The sequence below is a fragment of the Meles meles genome, chromosome 16 (genome assembly GCF_922984935.1).
Source record: "Meles meles chromosome 16, mMelMel3.1 paternal haplotype, whole genome shotgun sequence".
NCBI lineage: Eukaryota > Metazoa > Chordata > Mammalia > Carnivora > Mustelidae > Meles > Meles meles.
This window is the reverse complement of record NC_060081.1, coordinates 62,513,661-62,528,614: the sequence shown is the minus strand read 5'-3', so window position 1 is coordinate 62,528,614 and position 14,954 is coordinate 62,513,661. Positions and strand designations below refer to the sequence as shown.

The window sequence follows — 14,954 nt, the reverse complement described above, 5'->3', positions numbered from 1 at the left end:
CCAGGTCCGATACTGCCCAAAACCATACCCTGCCATCTCCACTCTCCCTTCATCTCCCCCTCAGCCCCCTGCTTTCTCTCCTTATCCTCTTACTCTCACATGAGGACTCCCATGCCTGCAGGCCTTCAGTCACACAGGAAGGACTCTACCTGCCAGGTCTCACCTCATTCACACACGCTGGGCAAGGATGGTGAAGGAGTAAAGGACCCAGCCACCAAAGGCCCAGCTGAGGGCTGCTAAAGGCAAGTATGCCCTGCGTCAGAGCACCCCTGGCCATGCCAAATTTCCTACACTCCACTTTCCCACTTGAAAAAACTAATCCAGAAGGTCTATCTAGACCAACTGTTGCAGGCAGAATGGAAAGAAGCTCTTTTTCTAAATCTCTGTGCCACACCAAAAGACAACGAAAGGATATCGGAAGCAAAAGATGTTAACAATTCTAAGAATCAGACATGGTAATTTTCAAATGCAGTAAAAACTGTTGGGGGGGGGTGTTGACAAAGGTAAAAAGTAAAACACAGGAAGGCATTCTGCCACATGGGCATGGAGGAGATGGCGGGACATAAGACTGGGTGTGGCCTTCAAACTGGCGTTCCAGTGGATGCCATGGCTTGGGGGGGCGAGAAGTAATTCAAGAGGGCAATGAAGAGCTTTGACCCAAAGGTCATCATGTGCAGACTGAAGACGACACGCTCCTACAGCCTGTGAGAAACCAGCCAGGCTACGCACACAGACACCTCTCTCAGCCACGCGGAGTTTTTTTTTTCTCTCCAACTTGCTCTGCATCCCTGAAGCCACAGGGAGACCAGGAGCCAGGAGCCAAGGCCCTTTTCAGATCTCAGCTGGATGACAGAACTGGCCCGCTGACTGGTATCTCCAAAGCTACTCTTGCCTCTTCTACACAGCACTCAGAGTGACCTTTCTAGAACTCAAATATGATCAAGTCACTGCCAAACCTCACACCATCCCAGGGCTCCCAACCAGGTGTAGAGCAGATCCTTCCTCCGTTGCTTGGCCTGTAAGGCCCTCCATCACCTGCTGCCTACCAGTGTCTCCATTTTAATCCCCCACTGCTTCCGATTCTATCAAAAATCACTGAACCTAAAGCTTCTACTCTGTGCCAGACACTGTTTTGGGTGAAAGGGTAAAATAATGAGTAAGACATTCAAAGTCCCCATCTTCATGGAGCTTTTATTTCACTAATAGAAGACACACATAAACAAACACTTGGCTATGCACGTAATGCTAGGTAGAAATAAGTGCTAAACAGAGAAAAACTAGCGGAGTAAGACGATGGAGAGCAGCAGGGTGCTGTTTCCATCAGGGTGGTCAAGAAAGGCCTCTCTGAGAGGATAATATGTGGTCAAGACTGAACCGAAATGAGCAAAGAGCCGTAAGAACGTGTGGGGTAAGAATGGTCTAGAGAGAGGGTCTCTCCAGAGTAGAAGCGTACTTGGGTTTTTCTGAGGAACACCAAGGTGAGGCCGGACTGTAAGGAGAATAGCAGAGACTGGACAGAAATGAAGTCAGAGAGGTGACAAGAGAGGTGACTGGGGAGTAGAGACTGTCCCCCACAAGGCCCTACGGTCAAAGTAAGACCCCACATACACTTGCCTTCCAGCCCCTTGGACACATGGTCTCACGCCCCTGGGGTTCTGTGCATGTTTAGGGCACCCTTTCCCACACCTGCCCATCCGGCAGACTTCTATGCATCTTTTGAAACCAAATTAGATGCCTCACCTCTGTGAAAGCTTCTGGATGCTCTCCAGCCAGCTAGCCTTAAGCAGCCCCTCTCTGGCTGTCTCAGCTCCTTGACATACTGATCTATTTTTTGTGTCTGCTTCCCAAGAAGTCAAGGAGGGTTATGAAGCACCTGTAGCCAGCATCACGCTGAGCATGTGTACATATATTTATATATTTATATTTATTGATATATTTACATTAAATATTTATATATAATTATGGTCAAAATTATTTGAGTTGAACTGTTGTTTTGAACTAAAATATTAATTGGTAAGAAAGAAAAACAGTATAAACTGAGCCATAAAAATTACAACATAAATTATTATATGCACAGGGAAAACTTCAATTGCACACAAAACATCTAAACCTAAATACTACAGTCATAAATAAATTTCAGAAATATAACCTCATACCAAAAAAATTAATAAAAGGAAACTGCCTATGTGTGGAGAAACAGAGTATGGAGAGAAACAAGACAAGTATGTAATTATGAACTAAATTAATTATAGGCTAATTTCCACCCACAAGCTAAAAAGGAGTATCCTCCGATCACATGGAATCTAGGACATCAGATGGCCCCATAAGGAAGGTAGGCCATTCTGTCAAAGATAGCCTCTCGCTAAAGGTGACTTCCCAAGGACATGTCCAACACTCCCCATGCTTACAGGGCATAGCAGGGTGAGGCGGGAAATGTTCGTACCTCTGCATCCAGAGTGGCTGAAGCTACAATTAATCGAAGATCCCCTCGCTTTCTCTGAATCTAAAAAAGAAGGCATTAGGACACAATGAAACAGCATGATACGTAGAGATGACATGTTCTGGTACCTGCAATTTACTTCAGCATAAATCAGTGTGTATTCTGGGGAATTAGGCCTATAGATGAAATAAGACTGACTACAAGTTGGTAACTATTAAAGTCACAGGTAAAAAGGTGGTTCGTTATACTATTCTTCCTAATTGTTTAAACAGTAAAACTTTCCAAAATAAAAAGATAAAAAAAATGTTCATTGAAAGTTTAAAGCAGCTTTAGGAACTGAATTTGAATTTACCAAAGGTAAAACCATTTCTTCCCAATACCTAGATCTCTGGATAGTCAGAATCTATGTATCCCCAGTTGAAGTACGTTAAAAGCAAACAAACAATGAATGATAACACTGAGACAGAAATACGGACAAAAGATCTTAACAGTTATTCAAAGAAAGAAATGATCAACAGGTAGAGAAGAAACAATCATATAAAGGATAGGAAAAACATGTAATAACATGATACTACTTTTTCATCTATCGTGCTGGCAAAGATTTATTTAAGGCTAATACTCGGGGCTGGAAAAGATTTAGTGAAATAAGCCTCTTATTATACTGCTCCCCGGAGAATAATAAGCAGGTGGGATAATCCCTAATCAGTATCAAAATTATAACTCTTTGGCCAGGGGCGCCTGGGTGGCTCAGTGGGTTAAGCCTCTGCCTTCTACTCAGGTCATGATTCCAGTATCCTGGGATCGAGCCCCGCATCCGGCTCTCTGCTCGGCAGGGAGCCTGCTTCCCTCTCTCTCTACCTGCCTCTTTGCCTACTTGTGATCTCTGTCTGTCAAATAAATAAAATTTTTAAAAATAAATAAATAAATAAATAAATCTTTGGCCAAAGAATAACATCATGAAAACAAGAAGAATGGCAACTAACACGTAGTAAGTGAAGGGCTATTCCTGGGTCTATGCACACAGCCACGCAGTACATACGCTGCACAGAGATGCCTGGCTGAGGAGGCTAGGGGCATCTGAAGTCCAGAACATCCTCCCCTCCCCAAGCTGTGGACAGCCTCTGAGTGTGGGCATCTTGCTCTAATCTGTACACAGGTGGGACCTCAGTCTATTTGTGACCCTGTGCCAGGCACCATCCAAAGAATTTTACACGATCTTATTTAAGTCTCACAATAAATGATGACCTAGAGCAGCTCTGTCCAAGAGACCACTCTCCAATGACGGAGAGGTCCTATCCAATGCACTAGCCACCAGCCACGTGTAGTTACAGAGCTCTTGAAATTTGGCCAGTGTGATAGAGGAAATGTACTTTTAATTTTATTCTGTTTTAATTAAATGACTGCCGCAGGTAGCTAGCGGCTGCCATAGAGGAAAGTGTACTAGCACAGAGGTAGAAACTTCTATGATCCCGATTTCAGAGATGAGTAAACTCAGCAGTCAGAATCTGAACCCAGGCAGTCTGACCCAGAGCCTATGCTTTTAATCACCTTGGTCTACCCTCTCTTTCTAGAGTCCTGTGACTGGGAATATGTCCAAAGAAAATAATCAGAAAATAGAGGAAGGGAGGAGAGGTAAGACTGAAATAAGACTGGCCATGAGTTGTAACAGCTGAACCCAGATAATGGGCACAGAGGGGTCATCAGACCCCTCTGTCTGCATAAAAACTTAAAAAAAAAAAAAAAGCAACAGATTTCATTATAAAGGTGCTGCTCATTGCAATATTATTTAAAATACTTCAGGGGTGCCTGAATGGCACAGTTGTGAAGCATCTGCCTTTGGCTCAGGTCAGGATTTCAGGGTCCTGGGATCGAGTCCCACACCAGGCTCCCTGCTCAGCAGAGAGCGTGCTTCTTCCTCTCCCTCTACTGCTCCCCCTGTTTGTGCTCTCTCTATCAAATAAATAAATAAAATCTTAAAAAATAAAATACTTCAAATTTGGAAGCCATATAAATGCCTAAGAATAAAGGAAGAGTCAAATACTTTATGGTAGAGACATATGGTTGTATAGACATTATTAAATACAGTGTCTTCAAGGAATATTTAATGACACAGAAAAATGATTTTGATGTAATATTAAGAGAAACACGCAAGATACAAATTAGTGCATACAGTCCAATCCCTCTTACGTCAAAACAGATGCACGTACATACACAGACATACACACAAAAAGAAGAAACATAGCAACATTCCACCAGTGATTTTCTCTGAATAGGTACAATTACAGATCATTTTAATTTTTTTCCTTCATATTTGATTGGATTTTCCAAACTTCTACAATGACTTTCCTAATCAAGCGATAAAACAAAACAAAAACACAAAAACAAAAGTCTTGTGTCAAAGTCATACCTTTTTCAGCAAGCCAATGGCAATGTCTGTGTACAAGGTCCTCTCGTGGGCTTCATCCAGCATGATGGCACTAAGAAGCAAAAGGAAGACCCTGGTGAGCATCCATCAAACCCACATAATCCCACCCAGATCATCAAAGGGACGTCTGAGTGTCCAGTCCCCGTGCAATCACCTTGTATCAAAAGTTGAGCTAAGTAACTCCCCCTTGACAAGGAGGGAACTGTTAAGCTAATAAAAATGGTGACACCAACATATCTTGGTGAAGGAAACAGTATGTTTATTGCTGTCTTTAAAGAGCTTTATAACCCATAGCGGATTCTAATGGGACCTAATATCTGATTTTGTTGTAATATAACACATAACTCCACAGAGCACACAAAAATCGGAACAAGGCCCCACCACACGACGACTCAAGCTGCACAGAATAGCAAAAAGACACGTGATCACAGCTGTGTCCTGTGTGTGTGACCAGGACTCAAATTTAATGCCCTTCCCCAGAATACCACAGAGCCTATGTAGCACAAAGTTAATGCCATGAGTAATGGACAAAGACACACAAAGAGGGAGACAGTGTAACTAACTATCTGGACTCTGCATATCACGTGACACAAAACACTGCCCATTCTGTGTTGTGATCTGCAGTCACTATCAGTCCTGGGACATAACAGGGCCAAGAGCAGGACAAGTCGACAGATTATTCAATAATGACAGGGATTTTAATGTGCCCATTTTTTACTGTTAGTAAATTCTGAGAAAGCATCCAAGGTCAAAACAGCCCAGGTAAAGAAAAAAGCTTTGGGGTAGGCTGAAGGCAGTCATTAAGTCCCAGCTATTAACACAACTACTTGGGTGCTTTTTGAAACTTCGGGGAAGTTATCATAGGAAAAGCACATTTACCTATATTTTGTTAACAATGGATCAACCATCATTTCCCTGACCAACATTCCATCAGTCAGGAACTAAAAAACAAAAACACAAAGTTTTAGAAATAATTCATTTACACTGTACATTAATGATTTTTTCAAAAAGTTCAAGTGTTAAAAAAAAGTTCAAGTGTAACCAAATACATACAATGTCTTCGCCAGTGTGTGTACAAGACAATTCCCACAAAGGACCATGAGGAAATGCCCCAGCTCTTTAGTGATCAAGCAATGAAAATGGACACAAACAAGACTTCAGTCATGGGGTCTTCAGCTGGGGCCTGCAAATCTTCCAGCAGAATTCAACCTGGCATTTACTATCTGAACACTGGCTCAGCCCCATTTCCTCTGGGCCTGCACTACTGGTACTGTGGACGAACAGGCAGTGAAGACAAACCTTGTCTTCAAAGGAAAGCCACAAGTCTGAGATCATTGTTCTTAAAATGCCCCCAAAACTGCAGACCTGCGGCTCTTAAGGTTACTAAACCTCAGCTTCGCCTGCTATTACTTTAGAGAGGCTGGATAGGGCTGTGGTTAAAAAGAGAGGCTGCAGTGTCAGTCGGCTGGGAGCCCTGATCCTCATTCTGCCTTGACTAGCTGTGTGAAGCCTGGGCAAGTTACCTACCTTCTCTGAACCTGAGTCCTCATTTGTAAAATGGAAATAATAATAAAGTATCTGCCTCAGAGGGTTACTGTGGGACTTCAGAGAGACAGAACAGGGGAAGTATTCAGCACAGGACCTGGCACACAGGGTTCCAGAGTATCAGGAGGTACCTGGGTGGCACAGTCCGTTAAGCGGCCAACTCTTGATTTCTGCTCAGGTCATGATCTCAGGGTCATGGGATCGAGCCCCATGTCAGGCCTCATGCTGGGCACGAAGCCTGCCCAAGAGTCTCTCTCTCCCTCTCCTTCTGTCATCCTTTCCCTCTCTCTCTTCCTCTGAAATAAATAAATCTTTTTAAAAAGGAGTATTAGCTATTAGTATTTATGGTTAATGAATATTTATAAAATGCTTCAGAAATATGCAGTAGTTATTACTGACATCCAAAATAACTCAGGACTTGAACAAGGGTAACCATCTGGCCCATACACTGTAGCTTAAGTGTTTTTACAGGATACGTTCCCTTCACATTGTTCTTGGGCCCGGTACCAGCTGCCACACATACAGCAGTGGGAAGGGGGACATGCACCAGTTACGAGCAGAGCACCCAAAATGATGACCACATGGAATACAAACACTTCTCGTGAAAGAATCAAAAATGACCATTTGGTTCTGTAACCCACTCAAAATTACCTACTTCAAATATATTTGATGGTACAGAAGAATATTCTCTTTACCCAGCAAAATGAACCTCAAAGGTAGTAACAAAGTACAAAAATTTAGAAAATAAGATCTCTATTTTTACAAATCACTACCTTGTCTGGGTCATCTGATCTCTTTCAAATTTCCTCTGTGGAAACAGAGGAAGCTGAGATTCTCATCAAGCAATTTCCATCGCACTGTTCTGCAGAGCCATCTGATGAGCAGGACTCCAGCCCCGCGCCACAGTGCAGACACTCAGCAACAAACACTGCTAACTACAGACGCTAATGAGTTCAACAGTAGCAACTAGGTCAAAGAACATGCAAGTAAAATCCATCATCACATGAACGTGAAAAAGTTCTAACCTGTGAAAATAATATTTGTCAGTTCTACACTTTATCAATTCATACGACCCTGTCCCTGTTTTTCAGTCTTTTAGAGGCAGGTTTCTATATTTTGACAGCTATGCGGATTGACATACAAGAAAGGACAGCCTCGAGTCCTGGTTCTGTCACCAACGGGCACATACGTCAGGCAAGTCATTCAACCTCCTGGGCCCTCGAGCTCTTCATCTGTAGAACCAAGGACTCAACCTTCTTTCTGAGGTCCCTTCTGGGCCATGGTTCAGGGACTCTCTGAGAGAGCTCCACACCTCCCCCACAGACTAAACTCCCTCAAGACACGGTGATTTCATACACCTTCTGCCCTGGTATCACAGGGTCCCAGTCAGCGGTGAGGCTGCATGTTTTTAATTCCGCCCCCAGAGAATCTTCTTCCCGGTTCGAAGTAGGAAAAGCAGTGTGAGCACTTCACCTTGATTCTCGTGGCCAGCGGGTCAGTGCAGTCGTCAAAGCGGATGCAGTAGCCCACCTCGTGGCCCAGCACCGCACCCCTTTCCTCAGCTACTCTCCCTGCAACCTTTGGGAAGAAAGATCATGCTAAAAATAGAGACACAGAAATTACTGCACAGAGAACATACTATAGACAATCCAGTATTTTTTTAAATAAGTATGTGAACACAGTGAAGAATGAGAAGAAAAGGGGCAGGTCATTAGAGAACAAGCATGATTTATTTACTCTGTGTCTCACTCCTCCTTCTACAACCAACCTGGGGCAACTTATAACTAAGTATCATATAACAATAAGCAACATGAATGGAAATCAAACAAATATGTTACAGATCAGGACCAAAGGAACAGCAGATAAAAGCCAAGGAGAAAATTTTAAAACACAGATATGCCAAAATTATTTCAGGTGAGCCATAAACTCAGCACAACATTTCCTGGCAGCCGAAGCAAAAAGTGAAGAAAGGACAAGACTCACCACAGTAAAGCTTTTTTAGCACACCAGCTGGGGAAAAATTCTCACATCTTTGTGCCTCGAAATAAAGTACCTTCCACTGGACCATGAAGGCAGAGAATAGGAATGATCAAATTCAACACTGGGCCAAGGTCATCTTCTATTTGGAGGCAAAATAACATTTAACCTGAGCCAGATAACCTAAAACAATTGCAACAGTGCCCCAGCTACTGAAAGCACTGAAAGGGGAAATAAAGAAAATGAAAGCAATGAAAAGAGGCAGAAAAGAGGATGAGAAGGTAAATAAAGGATCCAAATTAACATAATGACGTAAAAGCAGAAAACAAAGTACATAATAATATATTACAAAGACCGCAAACTACAGATATATACATGACAAATAAAAGGTGAACAGAGGGGGGCGCCTGGGTGGCTTAGTGGGTTAAAGCCTCTGCCTTCAGCTCAGGTCATGATCCCAGGGTCCTGGGATTGAGCCCCGCATCGGCCTCTGCTCTGCGGGGAGCCTGCTTCCTCCTCTCTCTCTGCCTGCCTCTCTGCCTGCTTGTGATCTCTGTCAAATAAATAAATAAAATCTTTAAAAAAAAAAGGTGAACAGAGGAAAGAGAAAATAAAACCCAAAAGCATGGTCTACTACTACCCCTAGAAGGCTATTCAAAGGTTATCAACTTATTAACACAAAATATTTGAACGATGAATAAATCAGTGGAAGAGCAATAAAAAGAAACTGAAGAGTTGAATACTCATGATATAAACTTAATTCCCCCCTTCCACAGGTGAGGCCACCTCTCCATGGACTCTGAGTCCTGAGTCTGAAACGGTGGGCTGGCACAGGAGGTGTCCTGAGGCACTTTCCACGACCGCCCTGGTGTGACAGCCCCAGGGTCAGGAGCCCAAGGCTTTCCTTTTCCTTTTCCTTTCCTAGGCATTATCCGGCCATCGGTGTTTAAGAAACTGAAGAACAGATGAGGATTAGAAGGGCTCTGCCTCATGACTTGGAATTACAGATCTAGTAGGCCAAAAGAGAATCAATCAATCATTCCACAGCTGGTCCACACCAAGCAGTCTTTGAAACCACCTTATGAAATCAGAAATCCACTGCAGGTTCTACTTCCTGCCAACCAGGATTTCACTGCAAAAATTTTGTTATTGTTTCAATTCCAACTCCACAGATTATACTATAAATCTCGGAAAATGGTACAGATAGAAAATGCATACGCAGAGCTATGAGGAGCTCATGGGAAAATAGGCTTGTAACAATGAGTATAAATGGACCAACCCTCTCCATAAAAATATGATCATTTTATGGGTCTAGAAGGTAAAAGCCAAACATATTTATTCTTACGATTTCACTGTTTGTATACATTTGCTATAAAATATATTTTATTTTAAAACTCTTTTATTCTTTCATGTATGATCGCACCACAGGACATTTGAAAGGTCATATTCAATCGGCTAACAGATTTTTACCTCTACTATTTAAGTTTTACTCCCATAACTTCTTCAGTTGGACTGGATAAATACTATCTATTTGAAAGAGGCAAATAAATAATAAAGAGAAGCCACTCACTGAGCACTTCTGCCTGCAGGTTCTAAGTTTTCAAAAACTGTATCTCACTAAACATGCACGCAGCCCATGAGGTGGGCAAGAGACCCTCGTTGGTACAAAGAAAGAAACTGAAATAAGAAAGGTTGAGAGCTTGTCCTGAGCCACAGGTCAAGACAGGGCCTGGTCTGGAAGACAAACCCCGACCCCCTGAGCCCAGTGAACATGCTCGTTCGTGTCTCTCATGGAGATCAAGCAATGGCTCACGCCATCTGTTCTTGGGCTCTGAGACTGTTTTCAGAGTTTAGGCTGCACAGAAAGTACTCTCTGAGATACAACATTTCAAACTTGACAGCTCTATTAATACTCCACCGTTAATGTATACACTCTTTGCTCTTTCCAGAGAAGACATGGCGTTTCATGGAAATTATCCACAGTAACATTTGGAGCTAAAAGCAAAGTGATTAAGAGCTAAGATTCCCAACTACTACAAAGAGAAAAAATTGCTTTAATTCCTAAGCAACTGAGTCATCTTTCTGTGACATAAGAGGTTAAGTCTAAACACTATAGTGTAGTTTCCCAACTGTTATCTCTATATTTACTTACACACACAAAACTCAGAAAATGCCTATCAGTAATTTCTACCTTGAAGACAATTAAAAAGTGAACTCTGGAGAAAAGGATTACATAATAATGAAAACTCAGTACTAAGCAAAAGTAACTGCAGGCAAAGAATTAACTTCTTGTTCGCGTAAGGATGACAAAATAAAGGCAACTCCCATCTCCTCTGAGAGCTAATTTAAAGCAAGAAATAAAAAACATCAGCAACCAAACCCTACATCTTCAATGAAAGAAGGAAACAGCCAGCCATAAGCCCACACAAACTAGGAAGCACGGCTGCCAAACACTGTGAGGTCTGACTCCAGAAGAGAGGCTCCGGCCTGCTCCTGACCCCAGCACCCCAGCACGCTACTGGCTCTCTCTTAATGTAGGTGTCACCACCCTAAGAGGCAGGGCGGACAACACTCACTTTAGGAAGAGAAGAAGCAGCAGTGTGTTCAGGCCCAGAAGACACAGGAATTGTTTCCACAGAGACCCATTCGGATAGCAAACAATCACCAGGGAGTGAGATTTAACAGAGAGGTAGGCAGTCAGGCAGCAAGTAATCAAGTCCTAAATCAGAGAGCCCACAGAATTTTATCATGAGCAATTACAGATCTCTGCAATCACTACGGAGAGCAACTCCAGATCCTCATCCCATCCCAGCAAAAGAGGCGAAGAGATTCAGTGGGAGGCCATGCACTAACCAGACCAGCACGACCTCACAATCTCACGACTCTGCAGCCATCTGTGGTCCAACTCAAAGATGAGTTATTATCATCAGAGCCCTAACGCCAGCCCACTGCAGTAAAGCCGACCAAGAAGGAAAGAAAGACAGGAACAGAAGCAAAACTGCAGTTTAAAAAGAAACTTTAAAAGTATTTTCCAAAGAAAGAAGTAGAAATCAGCTAAAGGAATCCAATTTCGAAGAAATTATAAGCTTAAGCTAAAAATAGTTTAAGGCAGAAAGACAAAGTCAAAGGAGGGTCAAGGAGAAACAAGGTCTGAAATGCACAGGTCAGAAGCCAGTCTGCAGAGATCCCCCAAATCTGTCAGCTCAGGCATGACGGACACCTGAGAGCCTTTTCTCAAATTTGAGAATAATCCCCAAATTTATACAATGCTACAAAGAACTGTTATAAAGTTGAAGAAACTTTTCCACAGTGTCAATAATAAAAAGCAAAGCTGAATTGCCTATGCTAGGGAAACACTAAAATACTGCTCTGCTCCCTCCATAAGAAAAGAACAGAAAATCATTCTCATGTGAAGAGGTGACCCAGGGGAATGTAGCCAACAAGTGCAGGAAAAAAAGATTTACAGAAATGTGTCAGGCACGGGGTGCCTGGGTGACTCAGTAGGTTAAACATCTGACTCTTGGTTTAGACTCAGGTCATTTCAGAGTCGTGAGATCAAGCCCCGCACTGGGCTCTGCACTGAGCATGAAGCCTATTTAAGATTCTCTCTCTTTGTGTCCCCCTGCTCCCCTCACACATTCTCTCTTTAAAAAAAAAAAAAAGGCGACGTGTCGGGCAGTTAATAAAAATGTTCTATTATTTTTCTGAAATTTTTTAAAGGTTTGTAATATTATCAGCTTTTCAATCTGTAATGTATTGCAATTATCTTCCATTCTAGATATTCACTTCTCTTTTAAAGAAAAAAAAAAATCAAAGAAGTGATTATGAGACCCAGGAAGAGATATAAAGGAACCAAAACAGAACACATTTGACTAAAAACAATCACGGATATTGTGGACAGGTTTGGAGACATCTTACAAAAGAAACTGGAAAAGAGCAGATGATTCCAGAGATGGTGGTAAACACTCAAAACAGAGAAAAGAGATCTAATACACATTCGACTGATGCCCTTAGGAAAAAGAATATGTATGCCAAGACAGAACAGAAGAAAACCTGAGATTTGAAGCTGAAGACTCAAAGTTCTTCGGAATTAAGAAAAAAATGAGACAGAACAATCAGCATCAAGATACATCCTGGCACAAAAACAAGCTTACAAGCATCCAAGCAGGAAAAAGTGAGCCAGGAAGGAAGGAGGGGAAAAGCCCGCTGAAACTCAGACTTCTGCACAGCAATCCTGTCAAAAGGCAGTGAGTAACGTCTGCACAGTTCTCAGCGAAAGAGAGGGCAATGCAAGAGTTTCATAACAAAGACCACAACCAAACATTCTCAGGCATGTACAACTCAGCCAATCAAGAAATAAGGCAAAATGAGCCACTCAAGGTCAGCAAAACCATGGCAAAGAATTAGTGATGAACATTGGCTCTCTTTAAACTAGAAATAAAGCTAATCAGCTGTGGGAGTTATGATTACAGAAAAGAACATGTATTTATACCCTTGAAATGAAAGTCATAGCGCTGCATCTATAACAAACGGGAGAAAATACAGAAAGAATAAGTGAGCCTTTGCTCTTTTGTAACAGGAAACTACCTGTAACAGTTTCTAAAAGAAGTAACATTAAAGCTTTCTGTAATCTCCTTTCTTGGTTTTCAAACTTCCACATGTTCTAGTGTGGTGAACAAATATTTCTCCAAGGTTCAGTAACTACACCTATTTCACTTCGGTTTCCCCTTTTGTGAAATTCAACAAAAGCAAACGTAGAGCTGGCATCCCACTTTTGTAGAATTATTTCTATCCATCCAACGCTACCGCTCATCTTCGTGTGAATGGAAGCGCAAAGCTCAGAATGACATTCACAGATGTTCACAAGGTTTTCACTGGGTGGTGACATTTTTATTTATTTTAATTATTTTTTGTTTTTTACTTCCCCTGTGCTTTATTACTACTTAAAAATGTGTAACGTACAGGTCTCAATTTACAAAAATAAGCAGCTCATAGTTCTTTTTCAACCAAAGAATTAAACACTCAAGAGCCACCCCATATTCATTTTGGGGCTTTGAGGAAACAAGAAAAAAAGAAGTCACTAAAACAGAAGACGCAGATGGAGTTTTTACAACATGGAAAAGAAACTCACTGTAACGGCAGCCACTCTTCGAGGCTGGGTCACTCCCACCACTCTTCCTTCGGCGGTCCAGCCGGCTTCTGCAAGGTACTGCAAATAAAACCACCTGTAAGTACGCATCTGACACCACTTCTCCAGAAACAACTTCTCCCAAAATAACCCTATATTGTATTAAAATCACTGAGAAAGTTAGGAACAGATGGTTCTTATCCCGGTAGACATTTTGGAAATTATTTTGCAAATGAGGGATCAGAGGCTTGGCAATCTTAAGTAACTTGCTTACACTCACACCAGAGCTGATAATCAGAAGAATCTAGGCCCAAGTTCAACATTCTGACTCCCCAGTCGTTCAAATTTCCAAGTACCAGAGCTGCCTGAAGGAATAAACTTCTATCCATGGGCCACACAGAACAGTGCTAAATCTATAGAACAAAGAATTTTAAAGTACGCACAGAGACACCTCAATGTAAATATCAACCATACAAAACATTTTAGTCAGATTAAATAAAAATAACTAGGGGTGCCTGGGTAGCTCAGTCATTAAGCATCTGGCTTCGGCTCAGGTCATGATCCCAGAGTCCTGGGATCAGGCCCCACATTGGGCTCCTTGCTCAGCAGGAACCCTGCTTCTCCCTCACCCACTCCCCCTGCTTGTATTCCCTCTCTAGCTGTGTCTTTCTCTGTCAAATAAATAAATAAAATCTTTAAAAAATAAATTAAATAAAATAACTAGATTTTGTACATGTGTACATAGGCCATTCTATCAGTCCACATAAAATTCAATGGTATGTATTTATCTGATTTATTTATGTATTTATTTACTATATATATTCATTTGTTATATACTCATTTGATCGTATACATTTTTAAACTCCAAAATGGGTAACAGCTGTTATCAGTTACATATTTTTATAATGTCTAAATTGTTTCACAATGAATATATATTTTACAGTAGGACAAAAATTTAAAATCCTACTACATGTATTTGCTCACTTGTTCAAAAGAAACAAGCGGAGAAACTAAAAAGAGAATGGTTGTCGATGGAGGACTGGGAAGGAAGGAGGAGAACTGGAAACAGGGCAGCAGGGAATGAAGAGGGAATGACGATGCTCTGAGTCCATGTTTCTGGGGAGCTCTGACTCAGACCCAGGCATGTTCCACATGCTCTTCAAGTGTCCAAAACGTAAACAAAACCAGCCAAGATGCACATGAAGGGAAACCAGGAGGAAATCCACTAACAAATGGCCCTCTTGTAGTACAAATGAATTACAGGATCACCCCAAAGGGGGTGGAGAAGACACAACCTAAGTAACTGGAAAACACCGTCTGGCCTGGATGCTGTAAAGCCAAAGACAGAGAACCGTGATCTAGTTAGTAAATGTGGGTAAACAACCAAATGGGTGTGTGGATTAGTAATTCTAGAACTACTTTATGTTTATAATAGAATT

At 41.9% G+C, this 14,954-nt stretch overlaps 1 protein-coding gene across 4 annotated transcripts in view; it reads right to left on the bottom strand.

Moving 5' to 3' along the window:
* Positions 1-14,954, bottom strand: part of DHX35 (DEAH-box helicase 35) — a 65,864-nt gene that overhangs the window by 36,457 nt on the left and 14,453 nt on the right. For 3 of the 4 annotated variants that reach the window (XR_006815333.1, XM_045981303.1, XM_045981304.1), the window contains exons 4-8: positions 13,519-13,596; positions 7,884-7,988; positions 5,745-5,806; positions 4,848-4,917; positions 2,444-2,503 (exon numbers count right to left, since the gene is read on the bottom strand). Coding sequence is in view for 3 of the 4 variants with exons in the window: in XM_045981303.1 (XP_045837259.1) it covers positions 2,444-2,503; positions 4,848-4,917; positions 5,745-5,806; positions 7,884-7,988; positions 13,519-13,596 (375 nt within the window). In the remaining variant the exon portion in view is untranslated. Of the gene's footprint in view, positions 1-2,443; positions 2,504-4,847; positions 4,918-5,744; positions 5,807-6,541; positions 7,099-7,883; positions 7,989-13,518; positions 13,597-14,954 lie in introns of those variants that run through there. The other variant, XM_045981305.1, reaches the window with a different exon arrangement.